Genomic DNA, 25,422 nt, shown 5'->3' with positions numbered 1-25,422 from the left:
ACACTGGAGGTGGGCCCATGTCCCCACAGTCCCACCCATCAGCCGTGTGGCCTCAGCTATGTGGTCCTCTGTTTTCTCTTCTCTGAAACAGAGGTGATAACATGAGCTCATCGTGTGCTCATAGGGCCACGTGAGATAATGTATTTGAATAGGCTGAGTTAATTGTTAATTGCTAAATAAATGTAAAGTATTATTAATCATTAGCTTTCAAATGGTTTGAGGAGGGAGGAGTAAGTGTTATCATCTTATGTGTTCCCTTTATGCCTGATAGGTGAAGAGCTCCATACAATTTTTTAATGTGGATAAATACACACAAAGTATATATTGAGACAGTTTTTCACAGAGGGGACGGAAGGTGAGTTGATAATTTTTAAAAATTTATTTATTTATTTTTGGCTGCATTAGATCTTCGTTGCTGTGTGTGGGCTTTCTCTAGTTGCGGTGAGCGGAGGCTACTCTTTGTTGCAGTGCGCCAGCTTCTCATTGCGGTGGCTTCTCTTGTTGCAGAGCACGGGCTCTAGGCACACGGGCTTCAATAGTTGTGGCACACGGGCTCAGTAGTTGTGGTTCGCGGGCTCTAGAGCGCAGGCTGAGTAGCTGTGGCGCACGGGCTTAGTTGCTCCGCGGCATGTGGGATCTTCCCGGACCAGGGCTTGAACCCGTGTCCCCTGCATTGACAGGCAGATTCTTAACCACTGTGCCACCAGGGAAGCCCATGAGTTGATAATTTTTAATCAGCCTGTGTTTAGTCTGGAAACTTCTTCACCTATCTTCTATCAGCATAAGGCTCTCCCTTTTCCCCTCTCCTCTCCCCACTACATCCAGCCCTGCTCCTTCCCTCCCGCCCGCCTCCTTTACTCCATCTTCCTCCCCACTTCCTTCTGCCTTCCTTCTCCTCCTCTGAAACCAACCCCCAGGCTGGGAAGCCAGAGGAAGCTCTATACACTCCCACCTGAAGCCCAAGGCTGCCATCTTGGTCCTTGCACCCACATTAATTTTAGGATTACAGGAACAAATGCTCACCTCCTGGGGGAAAAAGATAACAAGGCACCACACTGATTCCCAGATGCCTGAAATTCCACTGATAACCACAGCTGCGTTCCTTCAGCTCCAGGCTTTCTCTAAATATCAATTATACGTTTGTCTCTGAGAAGACATTGAGATGAATCTAGCAGCTCAGAGTGAATTGGTTTTCCTTTTCCGAACACCTCATAAAGGCAGCTGGCTGGAGAGATGCTGGGTTTGGCCTGTGAAAGCAAAATAGAGAGAAGAGAAACTTGCCTGGTTCACAGCAAGGGCGCCTGAGAGGCTGACGAGAGGAGAGAGGCTGCCTCTGCTCAAGCTGCTCCTCCACCAGGAATGTTCTCTGCCTTCCTTGGGGTCTGTGCAGGAAAAGCCTGTTGTCTTCAGAACCAGCTTAATCCCACTTACTCTTTGGCGTCTTCCTTAACCACTCTTGTCGGAAATGATTGATCTTCCATACAATATGATTACTTTTCCTAGGTGTGATCAAGATGTTGAAACATAGCAGCAAAAATAAGCAGCAAAATATGCATGTATACATACATATATGTATGTATATATACGTATACATATGCATACATATATATACAGATACATATATATATGGAGAGAGAGAGCAAATGTGGCCAAATATTAAGAGTTACCTAGCAAAATGACTTTCAGCCTCACAATTCTTCTTCACTTCCTCAGCATGTTTTTCTGGTTTTCCTTGTCTTTCAAAGCATGGCGTGTACAACTATTAATAATAATAATGAACATTTGTTGAGTATGTACTGTATACCATGTGCCAGTGCCAGACACTTTACATACATCAAATGTAACCCTTAAAATCACCTTTCATGGCTGATGTTCTTATGCTCATTTTACAGAGAAGGAAAAAGACTCAAGAGTGGTCAGGGAATTAATTGGTCTTAGGGCCAATTAAGTCCACATCTGTCTGACTCCAAACTCATGCTCTTTCTATTGCATCCTGCTGTACCTTGAATTGCATACAGTGTTCCAGAAACAGTCTGGAAGGTACACGCCTTCACACACACACACACACACACACACCCCTACAGAATTTATATATATATATATATATATATATATATATATATATAATATATATATAAATATATATATATTAGTCTTAGAAATCAGGAGGCATTTGGGTGAGTCACTTCTCTCTAAGCCTCGATTTCTTGATCTATAAATTAAGAGAAGTCTATTTTTAAATTTCCAAAATCCTTTTAATTTTTCTAAATGACGTTCGATGATTTTGATTTTCTTGAGGCTTTCTCAAATGTTCCATGTAAAGCAAAATACAAGAAAATTCTCCTCCCCTTCAGTTAAGAGAACAGGTCCATTGAAAAGAGTGTAATCACCGAGTGGAAGGGGGTGCTTGCACCCCTCCATTGCCTGTTAGCAGGTGCCCTGCTGTACACTAAATAGCGTGCATGACCTGTGTTGATGAGGGCAGCATAGAGGATCCATTCTTTGGAGAGAGTAGCAAGCAGACCCTGGGCAACTTGTACCCTGTAGGCATTCAGTAAGTATTTGAGAAGTAGAAAATTTCTCTCTTAGGGAAAGAAAAGAGAAATAGATATTTTATATGCAGCATACTGGTTTCTATTAAAACTTACCCCTGGCCATTTGTCTCTTTGCATCCGTGAAAGCACGATGGGTCACCGGCAGCCCTAGGGGAGCCATCTGAGAAAATTCAGCCAGGGTTCTCACTCCTGCCACGTCTCTCGAACCCTACAGTCTGATCCAGAAATAGGGCCTCAGTATGTGAGGGAAACAGTGTTTTTGTCAGGGCTTGAAGACTATAGGCTTCACTTACTTGGCCTAAGTGAGCTTCCTTGAAAGGGTCGTCCAAGGCGTCTACCTGACCACTGAAACAATGCCAGCTCTTCATACATCACATTTACAGAAAGGCGATTTGAGAGTGACTGTTTTATGCGAGTAGCATAGTCAACTATGAGTGGGTTTTTTTTTGTTTTTTTTGTTTTTTGCCGTGCGCGGGCCTCTCACTGTTGTGGCCTCTCCCGTTGTGGAGCACAGGCTCCGGACGTGCAGGCTCAGCGGCCATGGCTCACGAGCCCAGCCGCTCCACGGCATGTAGGATCTTCCCAGACCAGGGAACGAACCCATGTCCCCTGCATCGGCAGTCGGACTCTCAACCACTGCGCCACCAGGGAAGCCCTATGAGTGTTTTAATGTGAATAGTCAATTGGTTATAGAAATCGCCTTTTAAAAACTGACTCATCTCCTCAGTGGATTCATCTTCAAAATATGTGGCTTATTTTCCCTCGGTTATATACAAGTATTCATGTTGAAAAAAAAAGTTAGCCCCGCCCCTTCTCTTTGAAGGAGGTCTTGAAGGTTCAAGAGAACCTTTAATAAATGTAAATGCCCTTTAGAGAATAAACCCTTAAACTAATCTTAGCGAAGGTAGGCAGCGGTCATCTGAGGAAAAGCTCCTTTCTGTACTAGAGAAGAACATTTTAGGGGGAGACCCCTATGTGCCATCACCAGGTGCTTTACCTCAGCGTCTAGTTTAATTCCCATTTTGCAGATGAGAACACTAAGGCTCAGAGAGGGTAATTCTCCCAAGCTCACAGGGGTCCTTTTGTTAAGTGCTGGAGCTGTAGGCAAAGGCTTCAGCTTAGGGAGCAGCTGCAGCGTCCATGACTGCATTTGCACATGGCGGGGGTCCTTACCACTGCCGCCTTCCAGCCCCTGTCTCCACCGTCACAAGTCCCAGTCACACAATAGAGGTAATTCCCTTACTTGCAGTTCTGCCATCAACCAGCTTTGTGACTTGACGCTTCAATTCTCCAAGCTGCAGTTAAATTTTGATGATCCCCAAGGTCTTCCTCAATGAAGACAAACCGTTCAGTGTCCAGGGAACCCAAGGCTGGCCCCGGGGTGTTGGGATTGCTCCTTCCTGCTCACCAGCCAGGCGGCAGACGTGCTCGGCATCCCCCATGAGCATTGCTGAGCCTGGGGGTGGTAATCAGAGCCCAGGCCCCTGTCCGTGTAGACTGTAGAACACGTAGACTGTGGGTTAAAAAGCACAGAAGGACCTGAGAAATCTGCAGGGGTCCTGGGGAACTGAGGTTCAGGGAAGACTAAAGGTGCATGCACACTGATCTTGAGGCTCCCTGCCTTGGTAAAGGCGTTTGTATTCACTGGGTAGCCAGTCCCTGCACTGCTGTGTTTAATTCTGGGTGTGGTCTAGATAGAACTTGGTGCTCTGGCAAAGCACAGGGCCCACCACTATGTTCCTTTCCTTGTGGGGCAGCAACCAAATCCGAGCCTTTGATTCCCTCTAGTGGCTAAAATCAGCAACTTACATAGCTGATTCTGTGCAATTTATTCAATGTATAGAGTGCCTACTGTATGCACCAAATTGGTACTGGGTTCTCTAGCTTTGCCAGGAGTGCTTCATTTGAACATTGTCGTGTCCAGTGGAATGATCGGGGATGGAAGCCAGAGCTCCTTCTTACAAGCTTAGCTTAGTACCGTGCAAACCGCCTCTGCTTTGTGGGGACTGAGGGGGGCTGGGTTTTCTATGGGTTATTTCTGCACTAAATGAGTTGTAGTGTTGTAGGAAGGGGGACCCCTTCCACGGCCGGAGAGTGGGCTGTTGTCCAACACTAGGAGATGAATTGTCTGAGGAGACACACGTGCTGACAAAGCAAGAGACTTTATGGGCAAGGGGCCCTGGGGGGAAAGCAGCAGGGTAAGGGAACCCAGGAGAACTGCTCTGCCATGTGGCTCACCGTCTCAGGTTTTAGTTTCCAGGTTGTCTCTGGCCAATCATTCTGACTCAGGGTCCTTCCTTGTGACATGTGCATTGCTCAGCCAAGATGGATTCCAGCGAGAAGGATTCTGGGAGGTTGGTAGGACACACGGACTGGCACCTCCTCTCTCCTTTTTTTTTTTTGCGGTACGCGGGCCTCTCACTGTCGTGGCCTCTCCCATTGCGGAGCACAGGCACCGGACGCGCAGGCCCAGCGGCCATGGCTCACGGGCCCAGCCGCTCCGCAACACGTGGGATCCTCCCGGACCGGGACACAAACCCGTGTCCCCTGCATCAGCAGGCGGACACTCAACCACTGCGCCACCAGGGAAGCCCATTTTTTTTTTTTATTTTTTGTGGTACGTGGGCCTCTCACTGTCGTGGCCTCTCCCGTTGCGGAGCACAGGCTCCGGACGCGCAGGCCCAGCGGTCATGGCTCACGGGCCCAGCCGCTCCGTGACACGTGGGATCCTCACGGACCGGGACACAAACCCGTGTCCCCTGCATCGGCAGGTGGACTCTCAACGGTTGCGCCACCAGGGAAGCCCTCCTCTCTCATTTTGACCTTTCCTGAATTCTTCCGACTGGTGGTAGCTTGTCAGTTCCGAGTTCCTTACGAGGACCTCCTGTTGTACGATAACTCACACCAGTGGTTACTGTCGTGCCTGGCCAGGAAGGGCACTTTTGGTCAGTGGTTCCCCTAACAGTAGGACCTTGGGCCGACTCCTTTATTCCCAGACCTCAGGTTGCTCATTGGTAAAATCATGGTGTGGGTTAGATTCAAATCCATCCAACACAAATTTATTGAGCACCTGCAGTGTGTGAGACCCAGGCTGAATGCTCTGGGCATGCAGTGGTGAACAGAACTTGATCTCAAGGAGCTTAGAGGCTAACGGGAGAACCAGACGTCCAGGAAGCCTCATAAAACAAAGGGCACGAGATCACACCTTTGCTACAACATGGCAGAGGTAACTGAGAAACCACAGGAGCCTAACTCGGATTCAGAGATACACACCAGAAGTTCCCAGCAACAAACACCAAGCGTCAAAGGCAAGAGGAAGAGGAAGGCCCCTTTTCAACTCCAGGACTAGGAAAGCGAGAAGATACGGAAGATAGTCATGAAGGTAAACTCAACTCTTTGGCAGAGTGTGGGAAAATGTAAGAAAGGGAAGAAGTCAATGATACTAGCATTCTACCACCAGCAGAATAAAAGAAAGAATGAAAATCAGCCAGAGGAGGATGAAGAGGTCCTGGAAAGTTCTTCTAGCAGTTCATCAAGTACTGCCTTGTGTCTACCAGGTAACTGAGACCTTACTGTCTCTGTTGTCTCTCCAGAAAAAGCACTGGAGAAATGGTCATTTGTGTAGAGATCAAACACAAATGGTCACCTGTGTAGAGACCAAATAAAGCACTCAGGGGTTGATGATTAAAATACCAACAAGCTGTAAAAATGAAAAACAAAAAACAAAGGGCACGTGCAGCACAGCACGGTTGTCAGTGTGAGCTCCGCAGTGAGAGAGATCTGGGTGGAGCCCAGCACTGCCGCATTGCACTAGCTGAATGATATCGGGCAAGTTGCTAACCCCCTCTTTACATTTCCTCAGTAATTTTGGATAATAACCCTTTCTTTATAGAGGGGCTGCTCAGTGCAGAGCCACACCATTGGAAGTGCTCCCTACATGGCGGCCAAGCCCACTGCAGTGTCAAGTTCTAGACAGAAATAACGGAAACCTTCTTGAGAATGTCAGTTAGACCCCACGAGGGGCTTGTCTTTTGGTGCTGAGGCCCCTTCTTATGCTCAGCAGATTTCTCTAGTCTCCTGTCTTGGCCATGGAGCTTGGGAATCCAGTGGTTACTGTCGTGCCTGGCCAGGAAGGGCACTTTTGGTCAGTGGTTCCCCTAACAGTAGGACCTTGGGCCGACTCCTTTATTCCCAGACCTCAGGTTGCTCATTGGTAAAGTCATGGTGTGGGTTAGATTCAAATCCATCCAACACATATTTATTGAGCACCTGCAGTGTGTGAGACCCAGGCTGAGTGCTCTGGGCATGCAGTGGTGAACAGAACTTGATCTCAAGGAGCTTAGAGGCTAACGGGAGAACCAGACATCCAGGAAGCCACATAAAACAAAGGGCACGAGATCACACCTTTGCTACAACATGGCAGAGGTAACTGAGAAACCACAGGAGCCTAAGTCGGATTCAGAGATACACACCAGAAGTTCCCAGCACCAAACACCAAGCGTCAAAGGCAAGAGGAAGAGGAAGGCCCCTTTTCAACTCCAGGACTAGGAAAGCGAGAAGATACGGAAGATAGTCATGAAGGTAAACTCAACTCTTTGGCAGAGTGTGGGAAAATGTAAGAAAGGGAAGAAGTCAATGATACTAGCGTTCTACCACCAGCAGAATAAAAGAAAGAATGAAAATCAGCCAGAGGAGGATGAAGAGGTCCTGGAAAGTTCTTCTAGCAGTTCATCAAGTACTGCCTTGTGTCTACCAGGTAACTGAGACCTTGCTGTCTCTGTTGTCTCTCCAGAAAAAGCACTGGAGAAATGGTCATTTGTGTAGAGATCAAACACAAATGGTCACCTGTGTAGAGACCAAATAAAGCACTCAGGGGTTGATGATGAAAATACCAACAAGCTGTAAAAATGAAAAACAAAAAACAAAGGGCACGTGCAGCACAGCACGGTTGTCAGTGTGAGCTTCGCAGTGAGAGAGATCTGGGTGGAGCCCAGCACTGCCGCATTGCACTAGCTGAATGATATCGGGCAAGTTGCTAACCCCCTCGTTACATTTCCTCAGTAATGTTGGATAATAACCCTTTCTTTATAGAGTGGCTGCTCAGTGCAGAGCCACACCATTGGAAGTGCTCCCTACATGGCGGCCAAGCCCACTGCAGTGTCAAGTTCTAGACAGAAATAACGGAAACCTTCCTGAGAATGTCAGTTAGACCCCACGAGGGGCTTGTCTTGTGGTGCTGAGACCCCTTCTTATGCTCAGCAGATTTCTCTAGTCTCCTGTCTTGGCCATGGAGCTTGGGAATCCAGTGGTTACTGTCGTGCCTGGCCAGGAAGGGCACTTTTGGTCAGTGGTTCCCCTAACAGTAGGACCTTGGGCCGACTCCATATTCCCAGACCTCAGGTTGCTCATTGGTAAAATCATGGTGTGGGTTAGATTCAAATCCATCCAACACATATTTATTGAGCACCTGCAGTGTGTGAGACCCAGGCTGAGTGCTCTGGGCATGCAGTGGTGAACAGAACTTGATCTCAAGGAGCTTAGAGGCTAACGGGAGAACCAGACATCCAGGAAGCCACATAAAACAAAGGGCACGAGATCACACCTTTGCTACAACATGGCAGAGGTAACTGAGAAACCACAGGAGCCTAACTCGGATTCAGAGATACACACCAGAAGTTCCCAGCACCAAACACCAAGCGTCAAAGGCAAGAGGAAGAGGAAGGCCCCTTTTCAACTCCAGCACTAGGAAAGCGAGAAGATACGGAAGATAGTCATGAAGGTAAACTCAACTCTTTGGCAGAGTGTGGGAAAATGTAAGAAAGGGAAGAAGTCAATGATACTAGCATTCTACCACCAGCAGAATAAAAGAAAGAATGAAAATCAGCCAGAGGAGGATGAAGAGGTCCTGGAAAGTTCTTCTAGCAGTTCATCAAGTACTGCCTTGTGTCTACCAGGTAACTGAGACCTTGCTGTCTCTGTTGTCTCTCCAGAAAAAGCACTGGAGAAATGGTCATTTGTGTAGAGATCAAACACAAACGGTCACCTGTGTAGAGACCAAATAAAGCACTCAGGGGTTGATGATGAAAATACCAACAAGCTGTAAAAATGAAAAACAAAAAGGGCACGTGCAGCACAGCACGGTTGTCAGTGTGAGCTTCGCAGTGAGAGAGATCTGGGTGGAGCCCAGCACTGCCACATTGCACTATCTGTATGATATCGGGCAAGTTGCTAACCCCCTCTTTACATTTCCTCAGTAATTTTGGATAATAACCCTTTCTTTATAGAGTGGCTGCTCAGTGCAGAGCCACACCATTGGAAGTGCTCCCTACATGGCGGCCAAGCCCACTGCAGTGTCAAGTTCTAGACAGAAATAACGGAAACCTTCCTGAGAATGTCAGTTAGACCCCACGAGGGGCTTGTCTTTTGGTGCTGAGGCCCCTTCTTATGCTCAGCAGATTTCTCTAGTCTCCTGTCTTGGCCATGGAGCTTGGGAATCCCGTGGTTACTGTCGTGCCTGGCCAGGAAGGGCACTTTTGGTCAGTGGTTCCCCTAACAGTAGGACCTTGGGCCGACTCCTTTATTCCCAGACCTCAGGTTGCTCATTGGTAAAATCATGGTGTGGGTTAGATTCAAATCCATCCAACACATATTTATTGAGCACCTGCAGTGTGTGAGACCCAGGCTGAGTGCTCTGGGCATGCAGTGGTGAACAGAACTTGATCTCAAGGAGCTTAGAGGCTAACGGGAGAACCAGACATCCAGGAAGCCACATAAAACAAAGGGCACGAGATCACACCTTTGCTACAACATGGCAGAGGTAACTGAGAAACCACAGGAGCCTAACTCGGATTCAGAGATACACACCAGAAGTTCCCAGCACCAAACACCAAGCGTCAAAGGCAAGAGGAAGAGGAAGGCCCCTTTTCAACTCCAGCACTAGGAAAGCGAGAAGATACGGAAGATAGTCATGAAGGTAAACTCAACTCTTTGGCAGAGTGTGGGAAAATGTAAGAAAGGGAAGAAGTCAATGATACTAGCGTTCTACCACCAGCAGAATAAAAGAAAGAATGAAAATCAGCCAGAGGAGGATGAAGAGGTCCTGGAAAGTTCTTCTAGCAGTTCATCAAGTACTGCCTTGTGTCTACCAGGTAACTGAGACCTTGCTGTCTCTGTTGTCTCTCCAGAAAAAGCACTGGAGAAATGGTCATTTGTGTAGAGATCAAACACAAATGGTCACCTGTGTAGAGACCAAATAAAGCACTCAGGGGTTGATGATTAAAATACCAACAAGCTTTAAAAATGAAAAACAAAGGGCACGTGCAGCACAGCACGGTTGTCAGTGTGAGCTTCGCAGTGAGAGAGATCTGGGTGGAGCCCAGCACTGCCACATTGCACTAGCTGTATGATATCGGGCAAGTTGCTAACCCCCTCGTTACATTTCCTCAGTAATTTTGGATAATAACCCTTTCTATATAGAGTGGCTGCTCAGTGCAGAGCCACACCATTGGAAGTGCTCCCTACATGGCGGCCAAGCCCACTGCAGTGTCAAGTTCTAGACAGAAATAACGGAAACCTTCTTGAGAATGTCAGTTAGACCCCACGAGGGGCTTGTCTTTTGGTGCTGAGGCCCCTTCTTATGCTCAGCAGATTTCTCTAGTCTCCTGTCTTGGCCATGGAGCTTGGGAATCCAGTGGTTACTGTCGTGCCTGGCCAGGAAGGGCACTTTTGGTCAGTGGTTCCCCTAACAGTAGGACCTTGGGCCGACTCGTTTATTCCCAGACTTCAGGTTGCTCATTGGTAAAGTCATGGTGTGGGTTAGATTCAAATCCATCCAACACATATTTATTGAGCACCTGCAGTGTGTGAGACCCAGGCTGAGTGCTCTGGGCATGCAGTGGTGAACAGAACTTGATCTCAAGGAGCTTAGAGGCTAACGGGAGAACCAGACATCCAGGAAGCCACATAAAACAAAGGGCACGAGATCACACCTTTGCTACAACATGGCAGAGGTAACTGAGAAACCACAGGAGCCTAACTCGGATTCAGAGATACACACCAGAAGTTCCCAGCAACAAACACCAAGCGTCAAAGGCAAGAGGAAGAGGAAGGCCCCTTTTCAACTCCAGGACTAGGAAAGCGAGAAGATACGGAAGATAGTCATGAAGGTAAACTCAACTCTTTGGCAGAGTGTGGGAAAATGTAAGAAAGGGAAGAAGTCAATGATACTAGCGTTCTACCACCAGCAGAATAAAAGAAAGAATGAAAATCAGCCAGAGGAGGATGAAGAGATCCTGGAAAGTTCTTCTAGCAGTTCATCAAGTACTGCCTTGTGTCTACCAGGTAACTGAGACCTTGCTGTCTCTGTTGTCTCTCCAGAAAAAGCACTGGAGAAATGGTCATTTGTGTAGAGATCAAACACAAACGGTCACCTGTGTAGAGACCAAATAAAGCACTCAGGGGTTGATGATGAAAATACCAACAAGCTGTAAAAATGAAAAACAAAAAACAAAGGGCACGTGCAGCACAGCACGGTTGTCAGTGTGAGCTCCGCAGTGAGAGAGATCTGGGTGGAGCCCAGCACTGCCGCATTGCACTAGCTGAATGATATCGGGCAAGTTGCTAACCCCCTCTTTACATTTCCTCAGTAATTTTGGATAATAACCCTTTCTTTATAGAGTGGCTGCTCAGTGCAGAGCCACACCATTGGAAGTGCTCCCTACATGGCGGCCAAGCCCACTGCAGTGTCAAGTTCTAGACAGAAATAACGGAAACCTTCTTGAGAATGTCAGTTAGACCCCACGAGGGGCTTGTCTTTTGGTGCTGAGGCCCCTTCTTATGCTCAGCAGATTTCTCTAGTCTCCTGTCTTGGCCATGGTGCTTGGGAATCCCGTGGTTACTGTCGTGCCTGGCCAGGAAGGGCACTTTTGGTCAGTGGTTCCCCTAACAGTAGGACCTTGGGCCGACTCCTTTATTCCCAGACCTCAGGTTGCTCATTGGTAAAATCATGGTGTGGGTTAGATTCAAATCCATCCAACACATATTTATTGAGCACCTGCAGTGTGTGAGACCCAGGCTGAGTGCTCTGGGCATGCAGTGGTGAACAGAACTTGATCTCAAGGAGCTTAGAGGCTAACGGGAGAACCAGACATCCAGGAAGCCACATAAAACAAAGGGCACGAGATCACACCTTTGCTACAACATGGCAGAGGTAACTGAGAAACCACAGGAGCCTAACTCGGATTCAGAGATACACACCAGAAGTTCCCAGCAACAAACACCAAGCGTCAAAGGCAAGAGGAAGAGGAAGGCCCCTTTTCAACTCCAGGACTAGGAAAGCGAGAAGATACGGAAGATAGTCATGAAGGTAAACTCAACTCTTTGGCAGAGTGTGGGAAAATGTAAGAAAGGGAAGAAGTCAATGATACTAGTCTTCTAGCACCAGCAGAATAAAAGAAAGAATGAAAATCAGCCAGAGGAGGATGAAGAGGTCCTGGAAAGTTCTTCTAGCAGTTCATCAAGTACTGCCTTGTGTCTACCAGGTAACTGAGACCTTGCTGTCTCTGTTGTCTCTCCAGAAAAAGCACTGGAGAAATGGTCATTTGTGTAGAGATCAAACACAAACGGTCACCTGTGTAGAGACCAAATAAAGCACTCAGGTGTTGATGATGAAAATACCAACAAGCTGTAAAAATGAAAAACAAAAAACAAAGGGCACGTGCAGCACAGCACGGTTGTCAGTGTGAGCTTCGCAGTGAGAGAGATCTGGGTGGAGCCCAGCACTGCCACATTGCACTATCTGTATGATATCGGGCAAGTTGCTAACCCCCTCTTTACATTTCCTCAGTAATTTTGGATAATAACCCTTTCTTTATAGAGTGGCTGCTCAGTGCAGAGCCACACCATTGGAAGTGCTCCCTACATGGCGGCCAAGCCCACTGCAGTGTCAAGTTCTAAACAGAAATAACGGAAACCTTCTTGAGAATGTCAGTTAGACCCCACGAGGGGCTTGTCTTTTGGTGCTGAGGCCCCTTCTTATGCTCAGCAGATTTCTCTAGTCTCCTTTCTTGGCCATGGAGCTTGGGAGTCCACCCGCTGCTTCTCTTGCCGTCTACCTCCGAGGGCCCCTGCATTTCAGCCCATCACCCCCGCCCCTCCCGAGCGAGAACCACAGTGCCCTCTTCTCCCTTCTTCCTTGTTTCACTTCCCTGCAGGCAAGAAGACAGGCCCTTCTCCTTCCTACAGGTTTGCTGCTAATCAATTTGGGGAAATGAACAGGGAATAATAGAGGTGGGGGGCCCCCGGGACAGGCTCAGGCTGCGTTTTGCCGAGCCCCAGAGCCCTCGCCGCAGCCGCCCACTGGCAGTTCCCGAGCCTGGAAGCAGCAACGTACTGCTCCCCCACCCCACCTCCGCGACCTAATGGAGGCGGCCCCTCGGAGCCCAGATGCCGCCCACCGCCGGGTCTCTTGACCGCACGCTGCAGGGGTTAGGCGAAGCCTCTGGCAGGCCACCGAGGACGTGGCGCCGTTGGGCGTCGGGCGTGGCAGGGCGAGAAGAATGTTGGCCACTGGAACGCCGCAGAGGGCCGTTAGAGCCTCGAGGGCCCGGGAAGGCGTGTCTACGTGGACGCCAGCTCAGCCACCCTTAGGCCTTGGAGCCCGCGCGGATCCGGACCCTGAGGTGACCTCTCTGCCCCAGTTGGACGAGACCTCACCTCGTCCGGACAACAACGGACAAAGGCCTTAATGGGCCCAGAAGGTGAGCGGAGCCCCGGTCGACGACGGGTGGAACGTTCGCGTGTCATCGGGCGGTTGGTCTTCGTTCTACCAAGACCTCGATGTCGGAAGATAGAAATGGTAGAATCACGTACCACATGCGGCCAATAGGAAGTGCCCGCCACCTTTTGGGAAGATTTACTGGCCGTTTATAGAAGGCCTGTGTATATAATATGAAAAGGCTGCTCTCAACTTTCCCCCCAACCTTTCGAAAGAAAACTTTTCGCTGCATATAGGCCTTCTGGATGTGAAGAGGTTGCCGACGTATGACAGAGTTAAAGTCCCATGTCTTGTAAATGCCCATTTGTTTCTTTAAAAAAACCGTAGAAAAGAAATGTCTTCTGGAAATGACTTTCTGAAATGCAGTTGTTTGACCACCACTAGAGGCGACATCAGGAGCCACAGAGGTCCACGTTTGTTCAGTGGGTTACAGGACATGCAATGGAAGACGTTGAGGAGGAAGAAAAGAAGGTTCTGTGCCAGACTGGTCACAGAAGACATTTGCATATTAGAATCATTGTTTTGTGTGTGCATTTGACTCCTTACTACTGTATATGTAGTTGACAATAAGTACTTTTTTGAAATATCTAGTCTTTCTAGATGTTCTAAAGTGCCTGATATATGTTCAAAGTAAAGGTAGTAAAAAGACATTTTGTAAATATCTTTTTGTTAAAATTCGTATGAAATGTTGGTTTTTTTGGGGGGGAGGGGTGGCCAAACCACCTTTTTGAACAGTATGCAGTATGCACTGTGTTTGTTTGTGCACTGGTTCGAGGTCGGGGGGAGGAGAAGGAAGTGCAAAGAGCTCTGTGCCAGTGTGTTGATAGTGAGGCAAGATTAACCATTGTCTTTTTTGTGTTCCTGCATTTTGTTTCACTTTGCTGTGTATATAGTGTATATAATGGACAAATGAGTCCTAATTTACAACACCTAGTCTTTGCAGATGTTAAAGAGGTTGCCAGTGTATGACAAAAATAGAGTTAGTAAATAATACATTTTGTACATTTTGTGTTAAAATTTCTAGGAAAGATTGTCTTCTGAAAATTTGAGCATGATAGCCCTCTGGGTTGGTGGAGCGGGGCGAGAGAGAACGGGGTTGGTCTTAGAATGGCTAGAATGCTGGTATTTTGAAGACACTTTCAGATTATAACTGTTACATGTGTGCAGTTCATTCAGTACTGCTCTGTATATAGTGGACAAATTAAGTCCTTATTTGAAACAGCTAGTCCATCTAGATGTTTAGAAGTGCCCAACGTATGTTAAATGTAGAGGTAGTAAAATATCACTTTGTAAATATCTTTTTGCTAAAATTCACAGGAAGTACTGTCTTTGGGAATGTTCAATGTTAAACCACCTCTCTGAGCAGTATGCTATTGTCTATACTTGTTCAGTGGTTTGGAGGAGGGAGGGAAAGAATTGCAAAAGGTCATACGCTAGTGTGTTCATACCGGGACATTTTCAGACAAAACCATTAAATGTATGTTCATTTTGTTTTGCTGTGTATATAGTGTATATAATGGACAAATTGAGTCCTAGTTTTGCAGCATCTAGTCTGTAGATGTTAAAGGGGGTTGCCAGTGTATGACAAAGTAGTAAAATGAGCACATTTTGTATACTTTATTGAAATTCATAAGAATGCTTGTCTTCTGTAAATGACTCTTGGATATGAATTTGTTCAGCCACCTCTAAGCATTACACATGCATGTACTTGTCCACTGGATTGGCGGTGGAGAGAAGGAAGTGAGGGAGGAAAATGGTTCAGGCCAAAATGGTCATATTTAGAAGATACCTCAGATTATAACCATTGTTACATGTGTGCAATTTTATTTAACAGTGCTGTGTACATAGCGGACAAGTAAGTTCTTAAATGAAATATCTATTCTTTCTAGATGTTTAGAAGTGCTTGATGTATTTAAAAGTAGTTTTAGTAGAATAATGCTTCTTGTAAATAGCTTTTAAAAACTGATGGGAAATAGTTTTGGAAATGGAATTGTTAAACCTCCTCTCTGAACAGTATACTCTGTGCTTGTTCATTGGGTTTAGGGAGGTGGGAGGGAAGATTGCAGAAGGTGTTTTGCTAGCAGGAACTGGAGCATTTCAGCTTATCCATTGCTCTATATGTTACATGCATTTTGTTTCACTTTACTGTATATATTTTGTATATACTGGCCCAAAGGGTCCCAATTTTATAATATCTAGTCTCTAGATATTAAAGAGGCTGCCAATGTATGACAAAAGTAGAGTTAGTAAACTAACACATTTTGTACACTTTGTGTTAAAATTCATTGAAAGGCCGTCTTCTGAAAAGGGCCTTTGGAAGTGAAATTGTAAATCACATCTAAGTGACACCTGTGCCTGTCCTTGCCCAATGTTGGATGGATGGCAGAAAAGGAGGTACTAGGAGAAATGAAGTGTTCTAGATTAGAATGTTCCTATTTAGAAGACACTTTCAGATCTAACCGTTGTTACATGTGTGTAGTTTATTCAACACTACTGTGTATATAGTGGACAAACTTAAGTCCTTATTTGAAACATCTAGTCTTTCTAGATGTTTAGAAGTGCACAAAGTATGTTAAAAGTAGAGGTAGTGAAGTAACATATTTTGTAGATATACCCTTTTGTTAAAATTCATATGAAATACTGTCTTTTAGAAATGGAGTGATCAAAATGATCAAACCACCTCTCTGAGCAGCACACATTATTTTATTTGTGCTGGTTCAGGGAGAAAGAAGAAAGTGTAAAGGGCTTTATACCAAGACTAACCATTGTCTGGTGTGTCTCTGCGTTTTGTTTTACTTGGCTATGTACACAGTGTACATAAAAGACAGAGGGTCCAAATTTACAACATCTAGTCTTCCTGGATGTTAAAGAGGTTGCCAGTGTATGACAAAAATAGCTGACAAATACATTGTGTACACTTTGTGTTAAAATTCATAGGAAAGACTTCTGAAAACAACTGGAGGAAGTGAATTTGTTACAATCCCCGCTAAGCATTACAGATGCTTATTATTCTTGTCCACTGGGTTGATAGAGATGAGAAGGGGAAGCTTCTAGGCCAGAGTGTTCCTGTTTAGGAGACACGTTGTGACTATAGCCTTTGTGTGCAGTTTCTTCAGTGCTACTATGTGTATACATAGTGGACAAACTTAAATCTGTATTTGAAACATCTAATCTTTCTACATGTGTAAAAGTGCACAACACATGTTGAAAATAGAGAGTTAAAAGTAAGACCTTTTAAGTATTTTTTTTTCTGTTGGGGGAGTGGAAATTGTTAAACTTGAGTCTTGGAGAGTAAGCTGACTATTCACGGGGTGGTGGGGAGGCGTGGAGCGGACAGGGAAGGAAGCACAGAGAAGGGATCTGTGCCCATGAGTCTTTAGACAAGTTCAGATTGTCTAACCATTGTTCTATTTGTGTGTTTTAGTTAAGAGTGCTGTGTATTAAAGAATAAGCAGGTCCTAATGCCCAAAGTATATTAAAAGTAGAGGTAGTAAAATAACCCCTTAATAAATGCCCTTTTGTTGGTTTTTAGGAAGGCCTGTGTCTTCTGGGAGCGTCTATGTTAATCCACCTCTTGGAGCTAGATATAGTCCTGTACTTAGTCGCTGATATGCTGGAGGAGGGGTAAGAGGAAGGGTGAAGGGAAGGGCTCTTAGCTAATATCTCCATATCTAGAAGACAGTTTTAGGTTATAACCATAGGTCTAAATGTGCATTTTTGTAAAGTACCAATGCTTATAATGGACAAGGTTCATTCATTATTTTGCAACATCTAGGCTTTTTAGGAGTCCTGAGGTGACAATGTATAATAAAAAGTAGAGCTAGTGAATTAACCAATTTGTAAATATCTTTGTTATAATTGGTAAAAAAGTAGCATCTTGGACATGGAATCGTTAAACCATCTGAGAAATGTACACCAGGACTTGTTCATTAGGTTGGCAGCAGAGAGGCAGAAGGAAGTATAAAGGGGAGGGAAGTATGTGGATGTGTTCCTTTTTATATTTGGATGATAACCGTTGATGTGTGTGCATCTCTTAGCTGTACTATAGGAATACATTGTTAAGTAATTCAGTGGAAACATACCTCCTTGCTAATACTTTAATAGTTTAGATCAGATAATGAATCCTCTTAAAAGCATTATACTTTGGGTACTGTGTTGCTTTATGTCTCATTTTTAATTGAACGGTAAGGGAATGTAGTATTTTAATCATAACTCTGCCAATATCTTTATCTAGAGGCCTGTTGCCATTTTTGTCTTTTCTGAAGCTTTTGTCGCCAAGAAAGGATTACATTTTTTTTCCTTCCAGATTGAGTTGGTGTAATGTATTTTTGGTTATCAAAATACTCATAGCTTTGGGACTTTGAAATGGTAAATATTCATGATGTGTGAAAAAGCATGATACATAACTGTATGATCTTAATTACATAAAAATGGATGCTTAGTTTTGTTTAAGTACACAAACGAGACCTAGAAGGACACATCAAATGGTAAATGCTGTGATGATGGATGACTTTGTTTTTTGCTTCTTGTGTTCTTTGGTTTCCTATTATGCACATTTTAACTTTCAAGAAATAAATGTTTTGAAAACCTTAATAAAAAATAAATAAATAAAGTGACAGAGTGAGTTCTCTGCCAGAGAGAGGGCTTCACACAAGCCCTGGCACTTGGGGCTGTTCCATCTTAGAGGTTGTGTTCCATTGTGAATGGCTTGAAAGAGATCATTTTTGATGCTGAGCTTCTCTATCACTGTGTAAGGAGGTAAAGAAGGATCAGAGCTAAAGCACACCTTAAATGCCAGACACATTATACCTAGAATCAGGTGAGGTTTCATTATATCAATCGGTCATCAGTTCCATAGATTTAATAGTCATATACTAAGAGAGACTTCCCTGGAGGTCAAGACTCCGAGTGGTTAAGACTCCAAGCTTCCACTGCAGGGGGGCATGTGTTCGATCTCTGGTTGGGGAACTAAGATCCCACATGCCATGCGGTGCAGCCAAAAAGTAAAAAAAAAAAAAAAAAGAAAAAAGAAAAAGTCAGGTACTAAGAGATGAATAGGAAGGAGAGAAGGTGAACTTGGGATGTAAAGTTGCTGACACCATACCATTCCTGGAAAAAGATGACAGTTAAAGAAAGCAAAGGTGGAACTGAATTCCTGTTGGCCAAAGGAATATTGGATGGATGAAGGGCCAGGATCCAAATGTGGTAACTTGGGATTCTACTTTGGACAGAAAGTGCTGCTGGATATTGTGAAGCCATAGGTTACGAAACTACAGAGAAAATAAAAGGGTAGGGGACTAAGAGGTATAAACCATTATGTATAAAATAAACTACAAGGATATACTGTACAACATGGGGCATATAGCCAATATTTTATAATAAATATAAATGAAGCATAACATTTAAAAATTGTGAATCACTATATTGAACACCTGTAACTTATATAGAATATTATATCAATTATAACTCAATTTTTAAAAAAAAAACTACAGAGAATGAAAGAAGTTGGTGGGGGTGGCAAGGTAGAAGAATGTGTGTCCATAAAGGAAGCAGGGACTGCCTGTAAGAGCCCACTTGTTCCCAGAGGCAATGCTGCACTTACTCAGAGTTCTGTGAGGGCAGCCTGACTTTAAGAAGATTCTCAGGAGTGAACCAGTATCTGGAGCCTGTTCTGGGAGGAGGCCAACCCTGCCTTCCCTTTTAAGTTCCGTCCTTTTGGAAGCCTTTGCTAGTAGAGGAGAGAAAGGTCAAAAGACAAAGCTGTTGTTGACCTGAGTTATTTCATTGTTCCTGAAAACCCAGTAAGGTAGGAAAGGTGGGCATTAGTTGGACTGTAATTTGGGGGGTTAAGGAAGATATGATGAATTCAATTAATATGGAGGAGCCAGTGTGAGACCCGGGACTTCTATTACTTCTGGTCCAGGATTCTTCCAACACTTTGACTCGCCCCTTGCCCACAGAAACATCCAATAACTATTGGTTGTAATATTTGCTTCCTGCACGTTGCCATCCAGTTTCTGCGTGATTCATCAGAGGTTTTCCTCTTCCAGTTTCCTACTGTGTTGGAACCTTGGGGACTCACACTGAGATCAAGAGAGTGGCAGAGGAAAAGGTCACTTTGCCCTGTCACCATCAACTGGGGCTCCCAGAAAAAGACACGCTGGATATCGAATGGCTGCTCACCGATCATGAAGGGAACCAAAAAGTGGTGAGTGTGCGCCGGCTAGAGCCCCGCCTCCTCTCCTCCCATCCTCCCTCGCCTTTCTCCTTGTGTCAGAATGGGCTGGAACTGCTTTTCTAGCTAGAAAAAGGCTAGAGTCTTCCAGATGCAAAACTATAAACAAGAAAGGGTACTGGGTTGTGAGGATAGGAGATTCTATGTTTCCTGGGCAAGCAAGAACTACGAGAAAGCTGTCTATCATTTGCCTAAGGAGGGAATCTGCACTAGTAGGGTCTTTCCTATGAAGGGGACTAGGATGAAGTAGCTTGATTGCCTGGTCTGTGGGCCAGAGCCACACCTGTGCTGGGAATCTTGCTCCTCTTCCTCCTCTGAAACCATCCCCACCTGCCGATGCTTAAGCTTTGCACACTCATGCCTTCTGAACTCTAAGATTGTGTAATATGATGAACAATATAGGATACAGAGGAACAAGTACGGGACATAAATGGAAATGTTTAACACATGTATAACTGGTTAGCAAAAGAACTGATACTGGTTCTAGAGTTGGAAAACAAAGGAGCTGGCCCTAGGTCTACAGTGCTCAGGTTCTGTAGGACCACCAGAGTGGTCCATTGGTTTCTATAAGCTTCTGGCGGTGTGAGCAGAACTTGTCACAGTCTGCTCCTGGTGACCCCCTGGTCTGGTCTTCATTAGAGAATGAGAAGTAGGTAACCTATTGTTACCATCCATTCTGCCTTGGCTGCACTCAGCCACCATACCTTGCCTCAACCTAGGTTTCCTAGCATAACTATTCTTACTCCCTTTACCCACTGACTTATTTTTAAAAATCTTTGTGTTGAAAGTCTTGTGATTTAAAAAAAAAAAACCAAAAAACTATAACCCAGGGAAGCTGACTTTAGACTTTCCTTCATTTTCAGAACTTTACTTCTTTCCCTACAAGAAGTGCAAAGCTGTCCTTTCCTCTCCTCTGTCTGTACTACTAATTTCATAAGGTGGTTTATGCAGGGAGAAGCAAAGGTTTCCGCTGAAAATAAAATTCAGGATCCCGGTTGGAGTTTAACTTGCTTACAGAGCTGCCTACATCACCTTGTTATTTTGATACTGCTTGTCATTTTGTTCTCACAGTACATCATCCCAAGACTCACTCTGTTCTCTCGAGAGCAAGGTCACCTTAACCTGTGCATGTTTATTCCAACAATTTCATAATCAATCCTAGACATGATACTCTCAGTTCTGAAGGAAGTAAATAAGAGGCCATGTTCCTCTCATAAAAATCCAAGAATGATGCCACTCATCTAACTTTCACCCAAGCGGTTTCATTTAAACTAAAGAAAAAAAGAGTTGCTTGGTTATGTAGCCAAGTGAACATAAGGGTTGATTAAAGAAGGCGCCACTGATATGGCTTCTGTTATCACTCTGCTAAGCAGGCCCAGTTCCCTACTTATCTTCAGTGAATGCTCTGAAGTAAGGATTGCCATTTATTCAGTCATTCACATGGCATGAATTTATTTTGCACTTACTGTATGCTACGGTAGGCACTGGGGTACAATAGTGAAGAAGATATCAGCATCCCTGCCTTCTTGGAGCTTAAAGCGAAATGTCATTCAATAATTAAAAAAAAATTTTTTTTGAATTTTATTTTATTTTTTTATACAGCAGGTTCTTATTAGTTTATATTTTATACATATTAGTGTATATATGTCAATCCCAATCTCCCCCAAGAAATTTTTTTTAAGGACAGAGCAATAAATATTAGCTACATGCCAGGCACAAATCTGTTTAGCACATACTATCTCACTTAACTTAATCCTCATAACCAGGATTATTGGTGCCATTTCACAAATAAGGAACTAAGGCACGTGCGTATACACATACAAAGTGAGAAAATTGCTTAAAGTCACCCATTTTTGAAATTGGGCACGCTGATATCGGTACCTGGGCTATTAACCGCTAGCTATGTCACCTTCATAAATAATTTGAAATGAGAAAATGTGCTGCTATATAAGGAGAAATAAGGAGAATATGGGGAGAAAATTATTCCAGACAGAATTAATTATGCAGAGACTCTGTTGCTGGAAAAAGCTGAGCACTGTTGGAAGTTCTGAAATACCAAAAATCAGTTTAGTTAAATATAATAAATATTGGATTCCCACTAAACACACATACTCTCTCTCATAAAGGAGCTACTTGAAGAGATACATATCATGACAGAGATAAGCAGAGTGCTCTAGAGGAAGACAAAGGAGGAGCCACTGGCTGAGAGCCTTTGGAGGAGGGGAGAGGTCAAGGTGTGCTTCTCAAGGAGTGCAAGTGTGAGCCTGTAGGGTTGCAGGACCAGGAACTGAAAGGTCTCGCCTCTCATACCAGGGAGCTGAGAATGTTTCCTACGACGTCATGGCGTTCTTGAAGGCTTTTAAGAGTGAAAAGGGCATCTTTGCACTTTAGAGCATGCACTCTGGCTCTGTGAGGCTGATCTAAGCGGGACTCCAGCAGAAACAAGGTCAGTTGAACAGTTTCCAGCTATACGATAAGGGCTTAAACTACAGTCGTGGGGAGTTGGGATACCAAGCAGTGGGTGAAGTTGCCAGAGCTGGTTAATTGCCAGGGGGTTGGGAGTGAGAGTAAGGGGGACTGAGGAAGAAACTACAGGAAGGGTTGCAACAGACGCGGTGCTTGTTTTTCTTTTTTCTTTCTTTTTTTTTTTTTTGGCCGCGCTGCACGGCTTGCAGGGTCTTAGTTCCCCAACCAGGGATTGAACCGGTGCCCCCTGCAGTGGAAGTTCAGAGACCTAACCACTGGACCACCAGGGAATTCCCGGATGTGAGGCTAACCAATGACCTATATCCCAAGGTTAGCTTTGCGTTTCAATCTGAGCAGAAACACTTTGATCCCTCTTGTCTAGGATGCTCAGATATGCAGGGAACATTTAGGGGTGGGTAGCCAACCTCAGGAATATCTGAATTTCAACCTAGAGAGCATGGCCACTAGAAATCTGGAGCTTTCCTCCTGGTTCCAGGATGGAAACATGGTAGAATTTCCAAAGTAAGAGTGCTCACCTCCCCCAAGGTCAGTCAGAAACTCACAACATGTCCCCTCTGTTATTCAGTTGGAGAAATCAGGACAGAAATGTTCCAATTCCCATGCCAACCCTCTTGGCCACTCTTTAACCCTTTCCCCTTTCTCTTTGGCTTTAAGCAAGAAAAATCCTGATCTAAAACATAGAGAGAGGGGCCTACGTCCATCTCCTTCAAGGCAGTTTCACAACTGCTACGTAGGGCCTGGCACAGCAGAGCAACTGCCAGAAAGTTGTGCTGTTCCACTGGAGTCCTAGCAAATTGTCCTGCCTTCTTTCCCTAAAAATGCATCCAGAGCAGGTCCACCAGGAATGTCATAAGACAAGCAGCCCTACAACAGCTGCGATTCATATATTTAATTTGTTTGTTTGCAGAAGGATTAAATTTATTCACTGTTCCCCCATCACACCCCTATTGATCCATGGCTTAGTCTCATCACTACATCCCCTAGAATTAAAAAACAAAATAAAACAGAAAGGCACACAAGCATCTGAGATTCAATGTGTGTCTGAACAACAAAAAAAAGTCAAATTGCAAGGCTGTAACTGAGCCCCAACCCATGTCAGAAGTGTTGTGAAATTCTCATATTAAATACGGGTTATTTAATTATATTAAGATTTTTTTTAAATAAATTTATTTATTTTTGGCTGTGTTGGGTCTTCCTTGCTGCACGTGGGCTTTCTCTGGCTGTGCGAGTGGGCGCTACGCTTCATTGCGGTGCGCGGGCTTCTCATTGCTGTGTCTTCTCTTGTTGCGGAGCACAGGCTCTAGGCACGTGGGCTTCTGTAGTTGTGGCACACGGGCTTGGCACACGGGCTCAGTAGTTGTGACTCGCGGGCTCTAGAGCGCAGGCTCAGTAGTTGTGACTCATGGGTTTAGTTGCTCTGCGGCATGTGGGATCTTCCCGGAACAGGCAGGCATTGGCAGGCAGATTCTTAACCACTGAGCCACCAGGGAAGTCCCTATTAATATTATTTTGGGGGAATTCCCTGGCGGTCCAGTGGTTAGGACTCCGTGCTTTCGCTGCTGAGGAAACGGTTCGATCCCTGATCTGGGAACTAAGAATCTGCAAGCCGGGTGGCGTGGCCAAAAAAAAAAAAAATTATTTTGAAGTTGTATAATCTCTGCTTCCCAAAGATGTTAAATACTTACCTGTAGTTATCTCTTTTTTCTTCATTTAATATTAAGACAGGATTTGGGGGAAAGGGAGGGAAAAGCAATACACCAGGAAAGCCTGTATACACAGAAGGTGACCCTCAAGCTTGATCTTGAGACCTGTGTAGGTGTTGTTTAGGTAAAAATAAAAGGAGAGGCATTTCAGAAGGAGAAGACTGTATGATTCAAGACAAAGACACATCAGAGGACGTTGTTTGGAATCAAGTTTGGGGACTAGGCTATTCAGAGATGTGAGGGCAGGGGTCAAAGCTGAGGTGTGGTCCAGAGTGCACTGGCCACATTCAGAGGGTCAAACTGTAGACCACAGCGTGCACAGGTGATGGGAAACAATGGAGGCTTTTAGCCAGGAGAGCTTCACTATAGAAATGAATGGAATGAATGGGCTGAACAGTTTGGAAACCTTAGGGGCTTCCTTGAACCCAGAATCTGCCTAATAAAAGTGATCATGAACGCTTACTATCTCATCCCACAAAAGTCTTATGAAGTAGCTTGTCCCTGTGTGACAGTTGAGGACCTTAAGGTTTAGAAAATTTCATTAGTTGAGCCCAGGCACACAGCTGTAGGTGGAGGAGCTCTCATTTGAATACAGAGGACTACCGACTTCCCAGCCAGTAGCGTTTCTCAAAATTAGGACTCAGTAGTGGATCCTAAGCAACCAGACATTTTGTTTTAATATAGACTAGAAAGTATCAGGGCATATGGCACATACGCTGTTTCATGAAACTTATGTTTCAGTTGTATATGTGTACGCTCTGTGTGTGCTGGGTCAGGAAGAAAAATGTATTTCTTAGTGTGTGCCTGTTCAAAACGTTAGAAAGCTCCTACGGTAGTGAACTTCTAACAGTCCAAAGCAGTCAGGTTCAACTCTGGACCACACCTCCTAAGGCTCTCCGAAGTCAAAAGTACCTTTTGAGACAAAGGTATCTCCTGATATTAGTCCAGATACTAAAATGAACAAGGAAGAAATCCCCTAGACCACAAAGGGTCACCAACCTCCCACAGCCCACAAAACCCAAAAGTCCCTAAAAATCACCCAGCTCTGTACTGATTTCTAGGTTTAGAGTCTCTGTTCTTCTTAGGAAGCACATAGGTGATGTGTACCTACATAAATGTACACAAATATGAAAAAAGAAAGAGAGAAAATAACACTAATTGAGTGCCTATTAAGTGTTCCACGCTTACTTGTCCTATCTCCAAACATCAGGCCCCCCTACTCCCTCTTAGAGAGGAGGTGAGCTCTAAAGCTTCCAGTTTTTTCCTGTTGCTAATGTGTTTCATCCTCTCCCCATTGTCCCACTGGTTTGGCATTTCTATGGCAGCTCCTTTACCCTGTAAGAAACCTCTTCTTCCCATGGAGTGCAGCAGGAGGTGGGGCAAGAACGCCCTGCAAACGTTTAAAACCAACAAGTACCATATCGGGAGGATGTGGTCCTAGCTCCTCCTGGTTTGAGTCTAAAGCACAGGGCTTTAAGTTGAACACCAGGAACCCTAAGGAATTGTCTGCAAAATAAGATGTCATGTACATTTTTCTGGGTCAGAGTTCCTAGGTTTTATCTGATTGGGAGAAAAACAAAAAGCAGTGAGGTGGGATGAAGAAATTATTCAGAAATGTTGCTGGCCACCTCCTGGCACATGAGGCTGGTTGCCTTTTAAGGGATAAGA

At 44.9% G+C, this 25,422-nt stretch overlaps 1 protein-coding gene across 2 annotated transcripts in view; it reads left to right on the top strand.

Annotated features, from left to right (window-relative positions):
- Positions 1 to 25,422, top strand: part of CLMP (CXADR like cell adhesion molecule) — a 109,089-nt gene that overhangs the window by 68,930 nt on the left and 14,737 nt on the right. For both annotated transcript variants that reach the window (XM_082627733.1, XM_082627732.1), the window contains exon 3: positions 19,380 to 19,537. In XM_082627733.1, the coding sequence (XP_082483859.1) occupies positions 19,380 to 19,537 (158 nt within the window). The remainder of the gene's footprint in view (positions 1 to 19,379; positions 19,538 to 25,422) is intronic.

This window comes from Mesoplodon mirus (assembly GCF_964341445.2).
Source record: "Mesoplodon mirus genome assembly, chromosome: 7".
Classification (NCBI taxonomy): domain Eukaryota; kingdom Metazoa; phylum Chordata; class Mammalia; order Artiodactyla; family Ziphiidae; genus Mesoplodon; species Mesoplodon mirus.
Note: the sequence above shows the minus strand (reverse complement) of the source record. Positions and strands in the feature narration are given on the sequence as shown.